The 22,988-nt window shown below is 41.8% G+C and overlaps 3 protein-coding genes across 5 annotated transcripts; 2 read left to right on the top strand and 1 right to left on the bottom strand.

The window, feature by feature from the left end:
• The first annotated feature begins 1,833 nt into the window (after positions 1-1,833).
• Positions 1,834-7,665, top strand: LOC105188756 (angiotensin-converting enzyme). The gene is made up of 9 exons (XM_011150381.3): positions 1,834-1,994; positions 2,854-3,241; positions 4,205-4,592; positions 4,912-5,230; positions 5,308-5,532; positions 5,831-6,356; positions 6,820-7,074; positions 7,153-7,328; positions 7,481-7,665. The coding sequence occupies exons 2-9, from the start codon at positions 3,231-3,233 to the stop codon at positions 7,519-7,521; spliced, it is 1,941 nt and encodes a 646-aa protein (XP_011148683.1). The 5' UTR covers positions 1,834-1,994; positions 2,854-3,230; the 3' UTR covers positions 7,522-7,665.
• On the bottom strand, positions 7,375-13,293 carry Gnf1 (germ line transcription factor 1). 2 transcript variants are annotated; one of them, XM_011150380.2, is made up of 17 exons: positions 12,908-13,293; positions 12,697-12,834; positions 12,379-12,579; positions 12,166-12,310; positions 11,626-12,077; positions 11,239-11,418; positions 10,828-11,136; positions 10,575-10,728; positions 10,236-10,445; positions 9,925-10,151; positions 9,499-9,836; positions 9,207-9,425; positions 8,906-9,079; positions 8,766-8,841; positions 8,516-8,683; positions 7,693-7,832; positions 7,375-7,559 (listed from the first exon to the last, which is right to left on the bottom strand). In XM_011150380.2, the coding sequence occupies exons 1-16, from the start codon at positions 12,950-12,952 to the stop codon at positions 7,731-7,733; spliced, it is 3,138 nt and encodes a 1,045-aa protein (XP_011148682.1). In that variant the 5' UTR covers positions 12,953-13,293; the 3' UTR covers positions 7,375-7,559; positions 7,693-7,730. The 2 variants fall into 2 exon arrangements, with proteins under 2 accessions (XP_011148682.1, XP_025156254.1); XM_025300469.1 differs by lacking the exon at positions 7,375-7,559 and having other exon boundaries at positions 7,562-7,832.
• Positions 13,294-13,927: 634 nt separating this feature from the next.
• dpa (disc proliferation abnormal) lies at positions 13,928-18,469 on the top strand. Of its 2 annotated transcripts, none has more exons than XM_011150385.3 (9): positions 13,928-14,027; positions 14,616-14,810; positions 14,916-15,235; positions 15,310-16,202; positions 16,321-16,643; positions 16,712-16,989; positions 17,065-17,465; positions 17,578-17,788; positions 17,968-18,469. In XM_011150385.3, exons 2-9 carry the CDS (start codon positions 14,654-14,656, stop codon positions 18,061-18,063), a joined length of 2,679 nt encoding a protein of 892 aa, XP_011148687.1. In that variant the 5' UTR covers positions 13,928-14,027; positions 14,616-14,653; the 3' UTR covers positions 18,064-18,469. The 2 variants fall into 2 exon arrangements, with proteins under 2 accessions (XP_011148687.1, XP_011148686.1); XM_011150384.3 differs by lacking the exon at positions 13,928-14,027 and adding an exon at positions 14,179-14,224.
• The last annotated feature ends 4,519 nt before the right edge of the window (positions 18,470-22,988 follow it).

The raw sequence follows: 22,988 nt of genomic DNA, 5'->3' as shown, positions 1-22,988 counted from the left end.
TTCATCACGCTGGGAAGCGGAAGGGAAGAAAGAAGCGACACTTGTCGTCACTCATTCGCAAGGTGGATGAATTTTCTTCCTTGGTCTTCGCTGCATTCCTTTCCTATGATCGATAAAGCTACCGCGACTTTTAACCACCTACGTGACCGTGACTGTGTTCTCAGGTATTTGGACAAATTGCCAATTGGCATTTAATATATTCGTTGTATATTCATCGATCCGCGCATCACGCCTAATAATTTATTCCCATTTCGGCGAGAAAAAGTACAACGAAAGAAAAGAGCTAAGAATAAGTCGACCGCTAACTTAATCACCGGTTACTCGCTGTAATTCACTTGGTACGCGGGAGGCGCATAAAACTTACGAGGGAAGAGTATGACATAAATTTTGGCGGAAAGGCGACTTCATGTTTTCGGTGTGGAGAGGAAGATAAAGGCGACGAAGTTTGTCTCTTACATTATTTCCTGTCTTATTCATAATGAATATGTCAACATGGCATCATCGAAATAGAATCTATGAGTTACGGTTAATGTATCGTTCAAAGTAATTGATGTAATGTCAACTTTTGTGATTCTATTCCTCGTCTTTCTTTGGTTGCGCGTTCTTCCACTTGAAAACTTTGATTTAGGACACTGACTAAGAGTCTAATATCAAGATATCTTGATCCCTCTCTCGTATCTCGCCAATTGATTTGTTTAATTTATTGTCAGGCGGTATTGTAGATTAATGGACCATTAAGGAAATTTACAGATATAACACGGCCCTCTTATAGATCCTATAGCTTGAACCCTTGTGAAATCTGGTACAGCCTTGCGAAATGTTTTCTGATGCGAGACGAATGCACGAATGCAGTAGTTTCGATGCAGGAAAGGACAAAAAACATCGGGAACACGGAAATAAGAAATGAATCACAGATATTATTCTACACATCGTCATGTGATATAATTTCTATAATTTTTTTATCATGTAAATATCATGTAAATACTGTTTGCTGTGCATTATAGAGCTCATGTAGAAACTGTCGGGAGCAAGGGTCTTATAAATACTTGATTATTTGTGAGATATACATTTCTTGGCAGTGGAATAGGCGCGTCAATTACGCAGTTTTATAAATTTCAATTATGCATATATCATAATCAAACATTTTATGTGCAGATGTACTCCTGTTCAGTGAACTGCTTGGTAGCACATCGTCAATATAGTAATCAGTATAACAAACACAGCTGCAATTACGTAATAAGTTTAATTTGTATGAATAATGTTGAAATGGAAATTTCCAGCGTTTACATAACCGTTCTATTTTTAGATAATTTTTTTAACAAGTCCTTTATTGGCTGAAAGTTGATTAATAAAATTATTATGGCTCTTTTTTTGACGTCTCATATTTTTAGAACACGCGCAAAAATATTTTGCGACTTTATCAGTGCTTCTCGTGGCCGGTCAGGAGAAGAAACATTTACGTCGCCAATCTGGAAATAGTCGGATTGAAATCTGGCGTTAATTTATTTTACGACATTCTTATGGGTTCTCTCGACAGCACCGTTAATTGTTGTGGTTGTTTCTCCGCTGCTTTATGAAGAATCTGATGCCTCAAGAAATGTTTTTTCTTCTTTTTTTTGATTGAGAATATATCGATGATCGCGTTGACGACGCGGCACATTCCGCGTAGGATGAGTGTTTTAAGTTGATACGAAAAAAAAAAAGAATAAGATTGTATCTTTCCGTTCGTATAAAATTTGAGGGATCTCGCATGCTTCTGAACGACTTTCGAACTACCACGACCATCTCCAAAATTTCACGCAATGAACGATTCTTTTTTTCATTCCGCAGTCGTAACGGAAGCCCTTGGATCGATATTGAGTCCAACGTGTGTCCTCGACGAAGAAGTATCGCCAACTAAACGAAAAGAAACGGAGGACGTCGCGTGCAAGGCAAGGTCGCTAGCTCTCACGAGTCCAGAATGTGAAACCGGCCTGAGAACGAGAGAATGAGAGGTAAAGTTATATGCACATATCTTTTATATCGCAAATTATTAATGCCGGACCATCGGTTCGTTAGTTTCGGCTCACGGGGATACACAATACGAGAAATAGCGGCGAGACCTTGCAGAAAGTCCTGTCACGATACGTTTTTTCCAAGGCTCCACAGTTTTTCGTTGCCGGATACTTTACTCAGTTTCTCTACCATACGCGAGCCAAAGCTTATCAGCCGGAAACTTGTCTTACGCCGTATTCTTTTCCAGCAGGAGAAAAATTTCTTTCTCGTTTAGAGAAATCTAGTTATAAAAATAAAAGTACAGTTTATGTTTGAAAGTATAAATAGCTTTCCTAAAGTACAAAACACTCATTAATTTATCATTAACTGTTTTGCAGAAATTGAGTAGATTCCACACGTTCCTACAACACATTATCTAACAGTGTTACGATATGTTGTGTTTGTTTTGTCAGATTCTACTTTTATCTGGAAAAACAATTCCTAATTACGTGCTATCAACGCTATTCTTTCTGAAATAGTAATCAGTAGCAGTAGCGTTTGTAAACTCTCCGTGAACATCTAAAACACTGTAAATTACACATCCGTCACTGCATGCGATTGTCAAACGGTATCGGCACATCGTATTTATTATTTTGATATTATTCATATATATATAATGAATAATTTCGTTTAAATAAATCTTGAGCATATTAAAACTGAAGAGGTTTAAACAACGCTAATGCAATAATGCTAACGCTACATTACAGTTTTGTGGAGCTTGCTGCGTTGATTTTACATACGTTCTCTAAATGTATGTAACGCTTAGAAAATGTTATTATCAATGCATAGATAGTCATTTGATAGCGTTTGTATCGATAGCGCTAACAATATCTACCCGAACGCGCTCTGAAGAGGATGAAGATTGAAGAAGGTCGAGAAATGACCATCGAAATGTAAATTTGTAACGAGTATCGAGCAGCGAGATAACACGCGGACAGGACGAACCGAGGACCGAGCAGCAGGATCGCCGGTAGAATTTATGAGAGCCGTAGTATCGAGATGAAATGTTGCGAGGTGGGGAGATTGCATAAAAGTTAACGTATCACGCTGACGGAGGTTAGTCCGTGGCTGGGAGGCGGTTGCCGTTACAAGTCACAAGTCGTAGTCGCGGAAAGGACGTGGAGAGCCTGTGAAAGTACCTCCGCTAAGACGAAATTGTCTCCTTCTGAGCACAAGAGAACACTATACGGGTCGACATGCTGCGCCTGTAAGTACTTTATTCCCATACAGCACTGTTGCAGCAACGTTGCTGCACATTGCAACATTGCATATATATATATATATATATATGTGTGTGTGTGTATAGGTATAATAAATAAAATATATATATATGTTGCAATGTTGCGGCAATACTGCTACTGCCTGTGCTATATGGGTCATTCGGATAGTATATTATCGTACTCTTGAAACAATAAAAAACGACAACACGTATGTGGTATGACGTTTGATAATCCGCGGGAGTAGCGTTACAGCGCAGAGAAGTATGCAAGGTCAGAATCAGTGATATTACACATAAACGATACGTTATGATAAGAATACATATATTAGTAAACATCAAATAACATTACATCAACGTTATAATCTCTCATTAATGATGTAACTCTGTTACATGCAACAACATGTGTTACATCTGGATTTACATTGTAGAGCTGGAAATTATAACGTGGATGTAATTTTACCGTTACCTGGTTACCTGTTGTTCACCGGGACGAAGCGACTAATTCTCTGCGATAATAAGTAATTTACATGTTAATTATAGAAATCATAAGAGCAGAGGAAAAACTTCTAGCGACAAGAGTTTCAACTTGGACTGAATCGCAATATTGATAACGGTTATTCTTTATGAATGTTAATTTTACGCCGAGATAAGAATAATCATTTTTGCCGTGATATGTTACACGCGCGCGAAGGTTTCGTGGCTGGCATTCATGTCGAATACCTCCGGATGCACGATGACGATTATAATCTAACGAGTTAATGCACCGGACAAGTGCATTTCGTGCCGCGATAAGTCGAGACTTTCAAATCGCGTCGTTGCTTGACCTCACGGCGTCATTCAGTATTGTACACCAGACGGTGCTGAAGGTCGAGGAACTTATATTCCTTTTTGTCTATATTCTCGTATTACAAGATATATATATATATATAATTTTTTAATGCGTGCTTACAGACTTTTGACAGTAGCGGTCGTAGCTTTGGTTATAACAGCCACTCCAACGAGTAAGGAGCCTACCGAAGCCAGTCCTGTTGCAACAAATCCTACGGAAGATTCACAGTCTACTGACGTTTTGAAAAATGCGAAGTCTGTCCTAAAACGTCTCGACGCGGAGTTAGGGAAATGGTACAACAAGCAAAGCATTGCAGAATGGAATTATGCCTCAAACTTGACGAAGGAGAACTTGGCGGAGAAGCTGAACATGTCCGTGATGGTGACCACCGCTTTGAAACACATATCTCAGGAAGCTAATAATTTTCCATGGGAAGATTTAAAAGACGAGGATATTAAGAGGCAGTTTAAGAAACTCAGTGTCGTCGGCAATGCGATGCTTTCTGAAGAGGTAAGGATACATTCCTGAAGAGCTGAAGACGACGAAAGTATGACGACAGCTTGACAACAGAAATCGAGCAGGATCTGTCGTTCTGTAACGATTTAAAGATGTTCCAATGAAACATACTGCGGATCCTGTTCGGTTTCTTCTGTCAATCTGCTGTCAAGTTATGTCGACAAAATATGAGCTTAATGAGAACGCAGATGGCTATGGATCTGCCACGATATTCTGATCAAATCTGCTGTCGGTCTACCGGCATACTGCTAACATTTTGCTTATCAGAATAGTGGAGATATTGTGTAAAAAATATATGAAAATGCGATTGCAGGTGCAGAAGGAGTTTGATGAGACGATCAGCACGATGCAGAACATCTTTAGTACCGCGAAGATCTGCGACTACGTAAATCGGACGAAATGCGATATCGCGCTTGAGCCAGAGATCACTGAAATTTTCATGCGTAGCCGTGATCCTAAGGAGCTAGAGTACATCTGGGTGGAGTGGAGGAAGGCGTCGGGTGAGAAAGTGAAGTCTCTGTACATCAAGTATGTCGAGATGGCCAATAACATCGCGAGGCTCTACAACTATCCTGATTATGCCGCGTACTGGATGAGAGACTACGAGACCGATAATTTCCCCGAGCAGATCGGTAAGCTCGCGTTGTCTGCGATGGTTGAGCGAGATACGGATAAAAAAATGATACTCCCTATACCGATATCTTTTCAGAGACTCTATGGCAACAGTTGAAGCCGCTGTACCTGCAGTTGCACGCTTATGTGCGACGTGAGCTCAGGGAGAAGTACGGCGAAGACCTTGTCTCCAAGGACGGACCGATCCCGGCACATCTCTTGGGCAACGTATGGGCCCAGTCTTGGTCGAATATCGCGGACTTCACCATACCTTTTCCGGGCAAGCAATTACCGGATGTGAGCTCCTCTCTGGTGAAACAAGGTAGACTCACGTTTTACTTTCGGAGCTCTCTCACTGAGTCGTAGTGTCTTTTGCGTTGTAGGATCGGGAAATAACGCATTATTTGTAACGTCGTTAACGGTACAGATTACTTTTGCTTGATAACGAGGTTATATTTTCCATTAATAACGGTAACGATAACGAATATAATCGTTACTTATTTCATTACTTTGCATGTATAAAATACATGCGTATAGATTGGACAGAAGCGAATTCTAAAATTGGTCTTCAAAAGTAATTCCCCCAACCTTGTCGTCACATACCTCACAATTTCATACAGGTTACAACGCGACGAGCATCTTTCGCCTCGCCGAAGACTTCTTCAAGTCGATCAACTTGACCGCCATGCCGGACTCATTTTGGGAGAAATCGATTTTAACGAAGATAGAGGATGTAGATATGATCTGTCACGCAAGCGCATGGGACTTTTACGACGGCAAAGACTTTAGGATCAAGCAATGTACGCGCATCAACATGGAGGATATGTTCACAGCTCATCATGAAATGGGTCACGTCGAGTACTTCTTGCAATACAAGGACCAACCGACTATTTACAAGCAGGGTGCGAATCCTGGCTTCCATGAAGCAGTCGGTGATGTTATCGCTCTTAGTGTATCCACTCCCAGTCATCTCAAGAACATTGGTCTACTCCAAGATGATTCGACTGACCCAGAAGCGATGTTGAATAATCTCTATGTAAAGAGTCTTGAAAAGATCGTTTTTCTACCGTTTTCTTACATGTTGGATCGATGGCGCTGGAACGTATTCCAAGGAAAGGTTACATCTGACAATTATAACTGCAACTGGTTAGTATACCTGATTATCACCTACATTAGTCCGATTTAAGTACACTCTAATGCTGCAAATAAACAGTCTTTTGTTCCTTTCCCCTTCAATGCGCGATTGTACAGGGTGAGAATAAACCACCACACCATCTTGAATATTTTTGAAATATAAGAGAATAATTTATCTTTAAATCATACGATACGATATCACATAGAAGCCATGAGACTATTTCTGAATCATGTAATTTCCGTTGAAATTTTCATTGCAGACATCATATTTATCTTAGACATCCTTTAGATATTCCTAAAATATGTTCTATATATTTGTGCTGCCTGAAATATTTCGAAGATATTCAAGAATGTGATAGTTTCTGCCTCAACCTGTATATTTATTTCACTCTAAAGGAAGAAAGTATAGCACTAGTTTAGTTGAACAGACTCGATGTGTTAAGCAGTTTACAAGTTTACAATCGTTTGTCTCAAGGTGGTCTCTCGCAGAGGAGTACCAAGGCATAGAGCCTCCGGTAGACAGGTCTGAGGAAGATTTCGATCCCGGCGCGAAATACCACGTGGTCGCGGATGTGGAATATATCAGGTACTTCGTGAGCTTCGTGATACAATTCCAGTTTCACAAGGCGTTGTGTACCGAGGCGAAGCAATACGATCCGAAGAATCCGGAGGCTCATCTGTTACATCAGTGTGATATTTATAACAATAAGGATGCGGGAAATCTTCTGAAGTGAGTTCAACTCACCATCTTATCGCAGAAACGTGATTCTAGATGGAAGAAAAATAATTGACACCACGTTTGCGTTAGGTCTATGTTGGAGATGGGTTCTTCGAAACCATGGCCAGACGCGATGGAGAAGATTACGAAGCAACGGGATATGGACTCGGCCGGACTGTTAGAATATTTCAAACCGTTGATCAATTGGCTAACAGAAGAAAATAAGAAAACCAATGAATATATCGGATGGAAACCCAGTAATAGAAGTACGTACTGTAATTATATATATGACATAATCTTATACATATATGAGGCTTTATCGTTTTTTATTTCATCTCTTATATATTATAAATACAAAAAAAAACAGATTGATCATGTATAGTAGTGTGGAGACAATTCATTAATTTTGTTATTTTAGAATGCGTACAAACCAGAGGAGAGCTTCGAGTTATCTCGTGATAATATTCTACACGGCACAGAAATATATATTCAAGCATCTGGAAAATAGCTTCATTTTAATTTGTCCAAAAAATTTGAAAATGGTGATAAAAATTATTTTACAATCATAGACATTCCGTCAGGTATAAATCATGACACGAACGAATGTTCATGACTAATTTTATGCCTTACATTATTTAAATAAAAAATTCACATTCCACAACGCTGTTTCATTTTGCTTTACCGCGTCCTCTTCCACGCTTTTTAGCTGGTCCATCAGTTTTTTTGATTGTAGCAGCTTTGCTAGTGGAAGCGACGGTAGGTTTTTTTACCTGAAACAAATTTTTCTCAGTCTTAATTTTTGCTAAAATCCGTGTGCTATTTTATAAAATCGCGAAAGTGCATGCAGTCTATGCATAATTCCGTAGCGAAAATCGAATAAATTAAATTCTTTTCGCTCAGTTCGTGCGCCCAAACATCAAGCTTGTTTACCATTCGAAGCTTCTGTAAATGTCTCGAAACGGTTGATTGGTCAATGTTGAGGTTACGTCCGATCTCTGTAGTCGTCAAATAACGGTCGGAGTCGATTAATGCCTTGATTTTATCGACATCAGTAGTGACTGGCCGACCAGGGTGAGGAGCATCTTGGAGATAAAAATCTCCGCAACGAAATTTTGCAAACCATTTCCGACACACACTCATGCTTACGGCATTCTCTCCGTACACGGCGCATATTTTTTTGTGAGTTTGCGACGCATTTTTGCCTTTTCGGAAATAAAAAAGCGAAATGCACCGAAAATACACTTTATTTCCTTCCATGTTCAAAATATAATTAAACTTCGTATATGTCACGGATCTCGAATACTTTCTTGAAATGTCGGCACAAGTTTTAGCTTCCACTTACGACAACACTTCATATGTTCGCCACATGTGCGAGCGGAAAAACAACTGCGAACGACATCTATCGGAATTTTGCTACGGAATTATGCATAAACCCAATAATATTCAGCGTTACCTTGACCATTTTGTCCGAATCGATATTGTCTTCCTCCTCTTCGGGTTCCTCCTCATCCATTAAATCGTCATCTTGCGCGGATCTTTTTTTTGTAGTGACAGCACTGTTAATTGCATATGGCAACATAGGAGAATTCTTCTGATACGCTCTCGTAAACGCTGCTTTCACCTGAGAAATATTCACGCAATCAGATTTTCCCGATTCATAGTGCAAGATTGATCAAAGATCGTAGAGATCGTTATATGCATACTTTGCTATCAAGATTACTCGTGGGATCACTTATGCCCGGCCAGAGAGAAATTTCCATCATTGAGTCCAAGTCCTCCCTGAAGCAAAATCAAATATTAGAACTTGAACATGTACAGGATGGGATCATAATAATTTACTTACCTCATTAGATGATACTTTCCCATAACAGCAATCGCTGCTTCTATACCATCGGCGCCGTTATCCAACAGAGGTTTTACAACAGCGTTCCGTATGTGGACCATGTAATCTAAATTGAGGGCGTCTTTGTTCGCACCCGTGGCCAACCGCGTATGCGTCGTTAACTCTTGCATCAGTCTAGAAATTACATTCGCTTGACAAGGCCGTCGAAGTCAACCGCTACTCAACACTTTCGACGTGTGGTAAGGACAAATATAACGTTAGTAAAAATTGATAGTCGTTGTTAGCCTTACACAAGTCTTACCTATTGAATCTCGTCGCTTTCGAGTTTCGTCCGAACCAACCCGGAAATCGTACCATCGAGTCGAGATTCCCCGACATTTCGTTGCCCGGTATGACAAAGGAGAAACAGGCATGTAACGGAAGCAGACTCCACATCATGCTACTCCTCATCACTTTTTCGATGAGATCACCCTGGGATATACTGTCGGCCGCCCGAGCGATCTTCTCCAGCCTCTGAAGACTGCAAGATGTAACGAGAAATGCATCTCTTCATCGATTCCTGTTTTAATATGAAAAAAACACAATATACTCACGATGACACCTGAGATAATTTAACGGCAGGGTAATTTTCCTGCACGAAAAGAGGCGCTATGTTATAATCGTGGAAGTATAAGCCGATTTTATCGTTGAGATTCATACTCCGCTGTTCCGCAGCGTTGAACACCAGTTTCGCGACGTCGAATGGACCGAGTTTGAAGTTCTTGTTAGAATGTTTCTTGTCGGCCGCCTCTACATGAGCCGTTTTTCCGCTGAGGAATTCCAAGTGATTGATCACTTGTCGAATATCATAATTCGTCGACTCGATCAAGCGATCGAGATCCTCCGTCGAGATTTGTATGTTCTCTTTAAAGCACAGGGATTTCATCGAACTCTGCGAAAGGGGAGAGGAATGAGTTTGATTAAAAATATTTTAAATAGAAGGAGACGTTACACTCGCGAGATAAATTTGTCAAACGTACCCTGATTTGCTCGACTCTGAGCTTTGGAAATTTCAGATCGTAAGTGTGACAGGAGAGGGTCCTCATTTTCGTGTTGAATCGATCATTACATATACAGATAACCGGCACGTCGGTATGTTTGATCAAATTAACCAATTCCTGCAAGCCACCGCGATCCTCATTACCAGCCATACCGTCAACTTCGTCCATTAGCAACGCGTGCTTGCTTGTGATCTTTTGTTTGTTACCTACATATAATGTATCGTACAGAGGACGGAATAAATGGATTAATCATAATTAATAATTATGAAATCTTAATTATATATGTTTACCTGTGCAGTAATCTTTCATCGTGGTATTAGACAACAATCCTGACACTTGTTCTTTCAGGAGTGTCTTGCTTCTGGTATCAGAAGCATTGAATTCTAACAGATCGTATCCCAACTCTTTACAAACAATCTGAGCAGTCGTTGTTTTACCAACGCCTGGTGAGCCAGATAACAAGGCTGCCTTGAAACTTTGTCCATTGTTTTGCTTACTCGCTGTTGGAATCAAAATAAAATAAATTAATTTCTGTATTTAGATGCAGAAGTTAATCAAGAAAAGGTTGTTAAAATAGAAATAAGAAGATATGATGGATGTAAAAATGTGCAAGAGCGTAACGAACGTACAGGATTTTGGATCTTGGCGATTCTTGTGCCAATCACGCAGCCAGACGTACAAGTTGTGTGCGGAACTCCTGTCTCCTTGTTGACCTATAATTTGCTTCAAAGTTTTAGGCCTGTATTTTTCAACTAATGGTTCTGAACTGACGTTTGTAGTTGCCTAAGTAAAATAAATCACAATAGGAAATTAAATTTTATGATATATATACATGTGTATATATATATATATATATATTGGCATTAAATTGTTCAGTTTTACCTCCTGTAAATTACTGCTTATATCTGAGGTCTGTTTCGGTTCTGGTAACGAAATTTTTATTTCCACTGATTTTGGTGACATTTTGATTTTCAATGATGAGATTGGCGAAGTTTCTTTCTTGGGCGAAACTAACAGTGCTTTCGTCTTGTTCGGCGATGGCGATGTATCACTTTCAGATTTACTCGACATCTTTTTCACATTTGGTTTTGCTTTTGTTGGCTTGATATCTTCAGATTTACCTTCCGGTCTTGTGCGGATCATTTCTAACAGATCATCCTCGGTTATTTGTTTGATGCTTAAAGTGTTTGCCTAAAAGATAACTAATATTTAATTATGAAACTAATCTTGTTTCATATAAGCAAGGAAATGAATAATATGCGCGACGATATGTATACATGCATAAAAACATACCTTTGCCAATTTAGCTGGACCAGCTTCATCTCCAACCATGATGTAATTGACTTTACTTGACACAGAGTTTACAATACGGCCTCCATAATTCTTTATTAAATCTTCAACTTCATTTCTTTCTAAGGACTCAAAGACACCTGTGGTCAGGAAGGTTAAACCAGCTAAACAATTTTTAGCACCCTAAAACAAAAATTTTATTAGAAAAAAACTTTAATCACATGTTATAAAAGATAAAATATTTAAGTTTTTCCTAATATTATTTATATAATTATAACAGCTATTATAACACTATGAATATATATATATATATATATATATATATATTCTATAACACTAGAAAATGTTATTTAATTAATTATACATATTTGCTATTATATAAACTCTTACTGTAGGGATTGTTTTTGAACCAGGATTTCTGGCACCACCTCTCTGAAGATATTTCTCATATAAGATAGCCTGTTGTCTTTTCTTTTCTATTCTTTCTTCAAACAGGTCAGTATCCTTAGTTTTTTTCTTGTTTGATGACCGCTTTCCAATATCTTCGTCTTTTGTAGTAGAGGCAGATATTGAGATGGTTAGCATATTTGTGAAGTTAAACTTTTTGGATATATTACGAGTATGCTTATCATTCGTATCTAAGTCCTCATTTGAACTAGAATTACTTTTCTTCCTTTTTTGTAGTTTCCGTTTTGGAGAACTTGTGACAGTTTTTGAAAGATTATCTTTATTTGAAGACTTCACCTCTTTATCTTTTATTTTGTTTGTTTCATTTGTTTCATTGTGTGATTTTTCTGAGGAACCCTTTTCTTTTTTTTTCTTGCTCTTATTAGAACTTACTTCTGTAAATATTTTATTTAGTCAAATGTTAAATATAAAAGTATTCTAATCCCTGAATTGTGGATAAAAATTGTAGATAGAAATATATACCTGCTTTCGTTATTGCTTCATGACTGTTAGATATATTTGCATTCTTAGTACTACCTTTTTCTTTCTTTATGTTTTGTATATTCTTACATTCATCCAATTGATTCAATACAGCATCAAAATCATCATCATTATGAAATTCAGATTCCTGCAGATTTTAGTATTATTAGCAGAATGTTGATTAAATATCTTTCTCTTCTTGTATATAATATTTACCATTTTCTGTAACTTCTTGTTTACTTTTGTTTCTTCTACCCTTGTTATAGGTTTCTTACTAAACAACTCACTGGGAGAGACAATTTTCTTCAGTGATTCTTTATTTCCATTTGTTTTATTTGCTTCAGGTTGCTTAGAATCATTAATCATATCATCCTCAGAGTCTGATAAGATTACAGTCTTTTTTATTTTTTGTAATATCTATGCACAAAACATTTAGTTATATGATTTTGTATTAGATAACAAATATATGTGAGTGATTGTAATAAGCAAATTAATAAAAAAAATATCATAGACATAAAATAAATATTATAGTACCTTGGAGCGTTTTGCAGTTGTTTTCGGTTTCTCTTCATCCTCATCAGATGAAATTACACGTCTTTTTTGAGGTTTTGAAATCAATTCGCTATTTTTTTTCTGAGAATTTGCGATCGGCGCAAAATAGGATCTTATATCCTGCAAAAGAAAACGCGTACATACAATTGAAATTTTATTTATATAAAACCAGAGTAACACGAATATAACCTACCTTGGCAGAGTTTGCTCCGTTTTTATTATTACTTGCTCGCGGCATTTTTGTAACGTTACACAATTTTTAAACAATATTTATTAATATTAATCGTTTTTATTAATCGTTTTTTGATACACTACAATATTTTCGCGCGAATTATTTGCACCATGCACGGTCGCGGACATAAAAGTTTGTGCTGTTTTTTGCAATTTTTGGAACGCATCCCGACTCGAGAAGAATGAGATGTCACTGCTCCGCCTGCGGAGCGTAGTGACCTGCGTAGTGGCCTGCGTAGTGACTCACGATGGAAGGCGAGAAATGAAATATACGCAGTGGGACATATTATAATAATACAGGCTCAAATGAAATGAATATTCCAGCATTAAATGAAAATGAGGGAACACAGAACAGACAAGAATCATCCGATGTAAAGCCAGCGGCACACGATGATTGTTTCGTGCTGGATTGCTTGCTGGATGAAAATATTGCGTTCTGATTGGTGCATTTCCATCCATCTTCGGAAATATACCAATCAGAACGCAGTATTTTCATCCAGCAAGCAATCCAGCATGAAAACAAGCACCGTGTGCCGCTGGCTTAACATTCGATCTGTTCGTTTTTCGAGCACTTTTTACACTTTAATTGTAAATTGTAGTTCGAGTTTCGGCTAAATTTTGTGAAAGCCGGTAAAATATGGTTCGAGTCTATGTTGCATTCAAAATGAAATGCTCTGACAAATTAAACGGTTTTTATCTCAAGCCTTTGAAAAAAAGATAAACGCTCTTTGCGAACGATTCTTCTGATTAAAAATATATTTATTCAGTAATTCTCCCTGTATTTGGTCAAAAACGGAAAACATCTTTGATTATTTTGCTTGTTTTCCACGAGAGGTCTCTATCCATGAACGAAGAACCTGAGATCGTCGTGATTCAACTGGTTGTTCTTTGTAGCTGCACTGTTGAACTGGTGCAATAAGTTAAAGTGAGACAAATACAGGTTTTCTCACTTTAGCTTATTGCACCAGTTCAGCAGTGCAACTACAAAGAACAGACCATACAATAGATCAGCCGCTTCTATATTTTTAAGTAATACAAGTCAAAGGCGGGTTAGACGTCCGATATTCTATACCGAAAAATAGGTAAACTTCAACGGGCTGTAATTTTGACAAAAATAACGTTATGGAGATGGTTCGAAAAGCATTTTACAACTTGAAGTTTTTAGTTTTTAATATATAAATATTAATATCATAATATATGTATAATATTATATAATTGTACCCAGTGTTTTATGCCAGTTACACCGAGTTGAATGAAAAGTAGTGATCAGTCAATAAATGTATGTAATGCCAGTACATTTATAGCAACCTTGATTTTATTTAATTACTGATTATTAACAGTACAAAGCATTCGAATAATAGCACATTTATAAATGTTCTATATTCCTTTCATATTTTATTTTTACAATTTTTAGAATTCCTACATTATACCATATCATAGAAAATAATTATATTTTAAATTAATTATTTTTTGTGTGGAGTATACGGAATCAGTATTATATCGTTTTCCATAATCTCACAAATATCAAAATTCGTCTGATAAAATATTCCTACGTTTAGAAGGATTCTCTATCCTTCTCTGACAGCATTGATCGACCGTGCATTTCCGCGGGAAATTGAGCGCGGCGTCGTGTTCTGTACATTAACCTCTGTTGAGTACGTTTTGCACAGTTTCTCCTTGGAACGAAGCGTGAGATTGTCTGGTAACGATGTCGAGCCCTATGAGAGCACCGAGAACCCCTACACCACAGGATGAAAATCAACCAGTGGGTGGAACACCCAGGCGACAGCCTCGAACTCCGACTTCCAACAGAGCTCGTTCAATCGCCGGGACTCCTTCTACAAGCTCCGTGTCTACCAGACAAGGTAAAAGCATATTACAAAACTCTTTCATCAAAAGAGAAAGATGTTGCATTTAAACTATTAGTAATATAGAATGAGAGTATTCACTAATTTGTCTATCACTAATAGGTACGCCTCAGAGACGATCAGGTAACAATCCGGTGGAGACCCCGTTGAGATGGGGCAACCGTCGTACTCACGAGACCATTGCACCTTCATCAGAGGGTCATTCCTCTGTGCCATTATCTTCGCCGATTGGGCAGGGACAGACCAGTCCTCTTGCTGCTGGTATGAGCGAAATAGAGTTGTCTTCTCCATTAAATTATGGAACACCCAGTTCCTTGGCATCAGTTCGTACTCCCAGAAGTGGTATCAGAGGAACTCCTATGAGGCAGAGACCAGATATTCAGTCTGAAAAACGTATTCGACAAGTTAATTTAGCGGAGACGGTGAGTTGAAGCAGAGATATCTGGCAATATTGATACAGATGCTGTTGGATTTTACATGTAAATTCTACTGATAGATACCAGAAGAACCCAATGCTCCGCAAACATCAGAAAGTGAGAATGGTCCACAATTGGTAATTTGGGGCACAAACGTCGTGGTAGATCAATGTAAAGCACAATTTAGACGATTTATTTTGCGCTTTATCGACCCAGAGGCGGAAAACGACGAATTGCCTGAGAACATGAATCTGACAGATCCACTGTACCTGCAAAAACTCGAAGAGATACACACACTGGAAGAACCCTACCTGAACGTGAACTGCGCCCATCTCGAGGCTTTCGACGACCAGCTTTACCATCGACTGGTGTGCTATCCGCAAGAGGTGATACCAGCCTTCGACGTAACCGCGAACGAAATGTTCTTCGAGAAATATCCTGCGGCAGTGCTGGATCATCAGATTCAAGTGCGGCCGTTCAACGTCACGAGGACGAAAAGTATGCGTCTCCTGAATCCAGAGGACATAGATCAATTGATCACGATCACGGGTATGGTCATTCGCACGTCGAACATCATGCCGGAGATGCGCGAGGCTTTCTTCAAGTGCATCGTTTGCTCATTCACGACCACCGTGGAAATCGACAGAGGTCACATCGCCGAGCCTACGGTGTGCACACAATGCAACAACAATTACTGCTTCAGCTTGATACACAACCGCAGCCACTTCTCCGACAAACAGATGATCAAGCTGCAGGAGTCACCAGACGATATGCCAGCTGGACAGACTCCTCATACGGTGGTGCTGTTTGCACACAACAATCTGGTCGACGCTGTTTCAGCGGGTGACAGAGTCTCCGTTACTGGTATATATCGCGCCTTGCCGTTGCGCGTTAATCCACGACAGAGCAACGTACGAGCTATCTACAGAACGCATGTTGACGTCGTCCACTTCAGAAAGCAGGATTCTAAACGGTAAGGAGTGCAAAAATTCGACTTGTATTATCCGAACGTTTCTCCTTATGCGCTGTCGCACATTAGAGTCGTATAGAAGAACATATTCTGACTTTAATTATATTTTTTTCATATGAAGGCTGTACGACGAAACGGAAGGCAAGAAACATGTGTTTCCACCGGAACGAGTAGAACTGTTGAAGCTATTGTCGCAGAAGGAGGACGTGTACGAACGTTTGGCGCGTCACATCGCCCCCAGCATCTATGAAAACGAGGACGTGAAGAAGGGGATATTGCTGCAGCTGTTCGGCGGCACGAAGAAAGAGCAGAGCGAGTCCAGCAAGAAGCACTTCCGCTCCGAGATTAACATACTGCTGTGCGGAGACCCGGGCACGAGTAAATCGCAGTTGCTGCAGTTCGTATATAATCTGGTGCCTCGCTCACAGTACAGCAGCGGGAAAGGTAAACAACCGTTAGCGGTAACAAGCTTCCAATTTAATCGGCCAATTTGTGCGTACATATTTACTCAGGTTCCAGTGCCGTCGGTTTGACCGCTTTTGTGACGAAGGATCCTGAAACCCGTCAATTGGTATTGCAAACTGGTGCCTTAGTGCTCGCCGACAACGGCATTTGTTGCATCGACGAGTTCGACAAGATGAACGACAGCACGCGCTCGGTGTTGCACGAAGTTATGGAGCAACAGACGTTGAGCATCGCCAAGGCGGGCATCATCTGTCAGCTGAACGCGAGAACGAGCATCCTGGCGGCGGCCAATCCCAGCGAGTCACAGTGGAATAAAAATAAGACGGTAAGTGTCCGCGACACCGTCCGGTATCGATGAGCTACGAGCGTTTTCACGTTTTGCTTCCACGTTTGTTTCCAGGTGATAGAAAATGTCATGTTACCGCACACGTTGATGTCGCGTTTCGACTTGATCTTCCTCATGCTGGACCCGCAGGACGAAATGTTCGACAGGAAACTCGCCAGACATTTGGTATCGCTCTACTACAAATCCGATCTAGAGGAAGAGGACGATATTGTGGACATGAGCATCTTGCGCGACTACATAGTTTACGCTAAGGAATCCGTTCATCCTATCCTTAACGAAGAGTGTCAACAGAGATTGATCCAGGCCTATGTGGATATGCGCAAGGTGGGAAGTGGTTATGGCCAAATCACGGCCTATCCGAGGCAACTGGAATCATTGATAAGACTCGCCGAGGCTCACGCCAAGGTGCGATTCAGCAACGTAGTGGAGATCGAGGATGTCGAAGAAGCATGGAGGTGAGTGGGTGACGTAAATAAGCGCTAGAAGGCGACATATCTTTTTTTGCAATGCAGTCGCAAAGTTCAGCACGCTGTAACATTCGTGTAATGCGCAATCGTACATCATCAGGTTACATCGGGAAGCGTTGAAACAGTCCGCTATCGATCCGCTGAGCGGCAAGATCGACATTAGCATTCTGACGACTGGCATGTCCTTAGCGGCGAGAAAACGCAGACAGGAACTGGTCGAGGCGCTGAAGAAACTCATTAAGGGCAAGGATAAGGCGCCGAGTCTAAATTGCCAGAAAATTTTCACGGAATTGAAGGAATCGTCCAGTGTGGTGAGTTTATTTCTACATTATCTTTGCCTAATTCATGTCTCATCTGTTCGCCATTCGTTTCTGCATCGCGTGTTGAGTTATTTGATTTTTTGTTGAGCATGATCTCTTTTTACTCTTAATTTCCATCGCGAGAGTTGTTTCGTTTCATTTTTTATGTTCCGTTTAATCATTTTTTTTAGTTGGTGACGCGTGAAATGTTCGAAGATGCTCTGAAAGAGTTACAGGATGATGGTATCGTGATCGTGACTGGCAAAAATACTATTCGTGTCTGTTAGAATTACCTGCGTTTTTCTGACTCTTGCGCGCGGAAGTTAGAATTTTAAACTCGTCTCGAAATTTATTGGCACTGGAATGTGCAACGATAAAGCAGTTTTAATACTCGACAATATCATGAAGAAATTTGATTTATCGATTGTAAATGTTATTTTTTTTATTTTCAAACTTGTTTCTAAAATGCAATTTTGCGTCCGGCAACACAACAACACGTGAAGTGCACTTGAAGCTCTATTGATACTCGCTTTTTTATACTCACACTAAATATTTTTAGCATATGACATTTGGATTATTATATAAAAAAAATATGGTTGGATATGAAAAAATCTATTCCAACTAACGCGAAATCTCTTGGCATCGCGAATGAGTATTAGATTGCCAGCAGGTAGAATTATCGAAAGAACATATTAATTTGTATTATTTTTTTCCTTAATAAATAATTCTATATGTTTTTATATTAAATTTCCGCTTCCAAATTTTTCTTTTGTTTCCTGTCACAATACATATCGCGTATTCTGTTTACTTCATTTTGTTTTCATAAGTTCCCTGTTTTCCCTTTAGTTCCTTGTTCTCTTAAGTACTTAATACGATGTTAAGTTATCAGATATTTCAAATATGTTCCACTTTCTATTTCTCATTGCACTTATTTTGCGTTTTACTGTTCTCACATAAAACGAAAAATCTCTGAGTGATTGTATGTACAGTTTCTATCACGATCCTTGGATTACTAGGTTCTGCGCTATTAATTGCATAAGATACAGCGCCTGCGATTATTATTGCGTAAACACGATGCTCTTTATTCGCATTCTCCGCCGTTTTTATCACCGAGAACCATTGTGTAATCATCGTTCTCGGGGAGAGCGAAAGAAAGAAAATTGGAATTTTGTGCTACCAGCGTGTCGTAAAAAGAAGGGAGTAGGAGAGCTGCGATTCTTCGTGTATACAGCGCGTTACACGAGCCGCGATACCGAAAAGAATTCAGCCGTTCCCCCTTTACTCCCCGCTTTTTTATCATCGCTGTGCTTTTCTCTGCATCGCCGATGGTATTAACGAGAAGAGACATAATGTAATACGAACGATACGCCCGTGAATATTCTCTCGTTGAAGCGCTCTTTTAATCGAGCGAAGCGGACACGATAATGAGAGTTTAGGCAATGAAAAACCGGGAATTGGATTATCGAGAGCCGATTGACGCGATCAGCCGCGCGAGGAGTAATTTCCTCGAGAAATGCACCTGGTTCTTGCTCGACGCAACGTAACGTTACGCGCGTCACCGCGTTTCGACATTTGCATGTATCTTTAATATCGCGCCCGGTGCATTACATCGGCTGCATCCATTATTCATCGGCGTATAAATTATTGTCGTTCGCAAACGATTCGCAAATGCCCGGCGGGTCTTTCTTCCTTCGCTAACGGCTGCATAAATCCCTACAATGTAAATTCCATAAATCCAATCCTTAGCCCTCCCGCATCCCTCGTCTGTCGTCGCGCTGTCCCATGACCGATGTAATCATTGCTCTCATCGATTTCCCAAGCTCGCGTTCGCGGCGAGGAGCACGATCTCTCCCCCCGTCTCTCCACCTCCCTCTCTGACCGCCGGTAATTTCACGGGGTTGCCGTATGCGATGATTAATCGCGTCGGCCCCGTCATCGTCGTCGGCGATTTGAAACGTCTTGTAGCCGGCCCGCACAGCTAGCGTCCCACGCCTACGCCTCGTGCGCGGGCGTCGCGACGGAGGCGTCGTACTACGTAGTTTCGCTCTTGCGATGACCTTGGAAACTCCCACGCTGCCGGAGCGCCGGGTTTCGGTGGTGGGGACATTCGTTCATCGACGTCCCACCAACCCACACCGGGGCGATCTTCACCCCTCCGAATCCCGATGGCCGGCTCGATGCTCATGTACGTGAGCGCACTGTGATACCAGGGGATGCCGGGTGGTATCCTCGAATTATCGTGCCCGGGGGTTACACGGCATACGATCCAATTTGCCGGCGGAGATCGCTCGCTCGCTCGCTCGCTTTCTACGGGCCTGTGGTAATTAATCCTTCGCTGAAGTTGAATCGTTGGCTTAAATTACGTTAATGCGGTTTTAATTTATACGACTCTCTCTCTCTCTCTCTTTCTCTCTCTCTCCCCCCCCTCTCCTCCCTCCCTCTCTGTATTTTCTCTCTCATCTGCTCTCTTTCTCCTTCGTCCTCTCGGAATCACGCGGATGGAAAAGTGGGCCGACGAGGGCCGATATCGGTCGCGGTTGTTCGCGCGTAACAACGTGAAAATAAAGTGCTCGTAAAATTCATCGGCCAATTAATTAGCAGCTAATTACACGTGCATGTTTCGGTGCATTTTCGAGCTCTCTCCGGTGCGACGATGCACGCGCGCGTTAAATACTTGACATTTAATGAGTATGTTTCGTTTTGTTGTTACATTACGCTACTCGTGTACGTTATCGCGATTCGGACTTTTGCCGATCTATCCACCACCCACACGCTACCTAAATCGCGTTGTTTTTGCGTCAGATAATAGACGGAGGAAGGGGGGAGAGAGAAATCTAATGAAAAAGAGATATGAAAGATCTCTCTCTCTCTCTCTCTCTCTCTCTCTCTCTCTCTCTCTCTCTCTCTCTCTCTCTCTCTCTCTCTCTCTCTCTCTCTCTCTCTCTCTCACCTTATATATACACCGAGGATAAACTTTATTTTACGATTCTTCCGTCAATTTGGAGTCGATGTCTCCTGGACAAGAATATCGAGGGAGATCGATAATCGTATCAAGTTACGAGCGATCGTGCGACGACGAGGAAGACGAGTTTTTCGGGAGTCAAAGATGGCTCATTTTCCGCGTTTAATTTCGCGTGTGGGCTTGAACGAGCGTGTACTTTCACACAATTTCAGCCAGATAATTATTGGAAATCGCGTTTGCCTCTCCGTCGGTCGATCTTTCATCTCTCCGAGCCGTTCTACGTTGCTGATAAATTCTGCTTGAGCCGGGCTCAGGTCAGATTAGCAGTCTGCTTAGCTTTCGTGACGGATGCTTCACGCTTTTCCCACATACATCCGACCCGGTTCCCCTGGTTTAGATTAATCCGTGGGCCAGGAGGAATCGCGCGAGTGGAATCCTTAATAAGTGGGCAACCTCCCTTCCTTTTTTTTCCTTTTTCAGCAGAGATGTATTAATACCCGTCAAATTAACTGTAATCTAGGATACGAAGACGAATTCCGGCGTGTTCGGGATGTCAACGATTTATCCGAGAACTTCTGTCCGCGCGCATTTCGCCGCTGAGAGATCGGGGAGTGATTCAGCAATTTTTCCCGGATATCGCGATGTCCCAGCGTCGTGCATCGTCGTCATCGATGGCCTTCCCTGCATTGTGATGCAACCCCGCGCCCGACATTTTCGTCAGATTCGATTTCACAAATTCAGCTCTCCTCTGATTATCGGGGCTCAGCGCGCGATCGCCGATCGCGCGCTGAGCCCCCGTGACTATTTGCGCGAGATTACCGCCGTCGTGTGTGCGTATGCGAGGTATGTCACGCGTTATTCGCCCCCGTAGCTTTCGCACACGTGTCCGCACACCCGCATCGTCATCTATGAACGACCGGCCGGCCCGTGTTAACCGATACAGTCGCGCGCATGCACGTACGCTCCCACGTGTGCGCACAGGAAGGCCGGTCCGGCGGGAGGGAGAAAATGGAATCGTACATGTATATATAAGGGGGTGGCGAGGGTGGTGAGTCTCGCGAGAGCGAGGTAGGAAGAAAGAGAGGGTGGGCGCGCGCGCGAGAGGGAGAAAGAGAGACCGTGAACGTGCTGTGGAGGGAAAGAAAGAAACGAGACAATGAGAGAGCGGGAGAGAGAGAGAGAGAGAGAGAGAGAGAGAGAGAGAGAGAGAAAGAGCGGGGGCGCGCTCGATCGTTAAAGCGCCACGACGCCCCACCGCGTGATCCCTCACGCCCAAGCCGCCCATTCATAAAGTTGCAGCCGCTAATTCTTAGCATCTCGTTCAACGTTTTCCCAGCATCGCGCGTTCTCGCGCGGGGCGCGCAAGTGCGGCTTCGCGCGAATTTCTCTTTCCGCGTGCGACGCGCGAGACCGATCCTCGCCTCGTCGTTCGCCCCTTGCGTTTTCATCCCCTGCGTCCACTTCTTCATTTATGCCTTGTTCAGCGAGCTTCCCCGAGACCGGGGAGGATCTGCGAGAGAGAGAGAGAGAGCGAGAGAGAGAGAGAGAGAGAGGGATATGAGATGTCTCACAGGGCGTAGACGGAGGCGAGATTTCGCTCGGGTCACGCGGAGAACGCTAGCGGAGGAGGGATCGACCGGGAGAGAGATGTGGAGGTTCAAAAGGACGTCGCCAGGACGTTTCCAAGTCGACGGCCGATCTGATGCTGGGACAATGTCTCATTCCGCTAAGCGGATAGCGGCGAGACTTGGCGTGAATTTCTCGATTTTGACTTCGGGGACGCCCTGGGGAATCCGTTCGATGACTTATGTGAAGCATCTCTGAGGAACACCGATGCGTCACGCAAATGTCAGCGGTACACGACGACAGTTCCTTATCGAATCAGTCTTATCGTTTTTCCATTGTCAAGAAGACATGAGCGAGTCGAGAGCAATTGGGGCTTGCCCGCGAAGACGAATGGCTAGCGCAGAGACGCGACGAGGACTCGCGCGAGAGATCATCGGTGAGAGAAGCAAAGCCGCCTCTTTCGAGTCTCCTCTCGAGAGAATAATAGGCCTGACGTCGATGATCCGTGACGAGTCCGCCGATGTGACGTCCGACGACTCATGACGTACCCGACCAAGTGGACTGACCTGACACCAAGCGCCACGAGTCGTCCGGTCCATCCAACACCTGTTCGTCGTCGATGAAACCTGATTTATCCGATCGATCGCGTTGCGCCTTGAAGGTCGTCGTCGTCATCGCCGCCGC

This window comes from Harpegnathos saltator, unplaced genomic scaffold (genome assembly GCF_003227715.2).
Source record: "Harpegnathos saltator strain DR-91 unplaced genomic scaffold, Hsal_v8.6 scaffold37, whole genome shotgun sequence".
Taxonomy (NCBI): Eukaryota; Metazoa; Arthropoda; class Insecta; order Hymenoptera; family Formicidae; genus Harpegnathos; species Harpegnathos saltator.
Note: the sequence above shows the minus strand (reverse complement) of the source record. Positions and strands in the feature narration are given on the sequence as shown.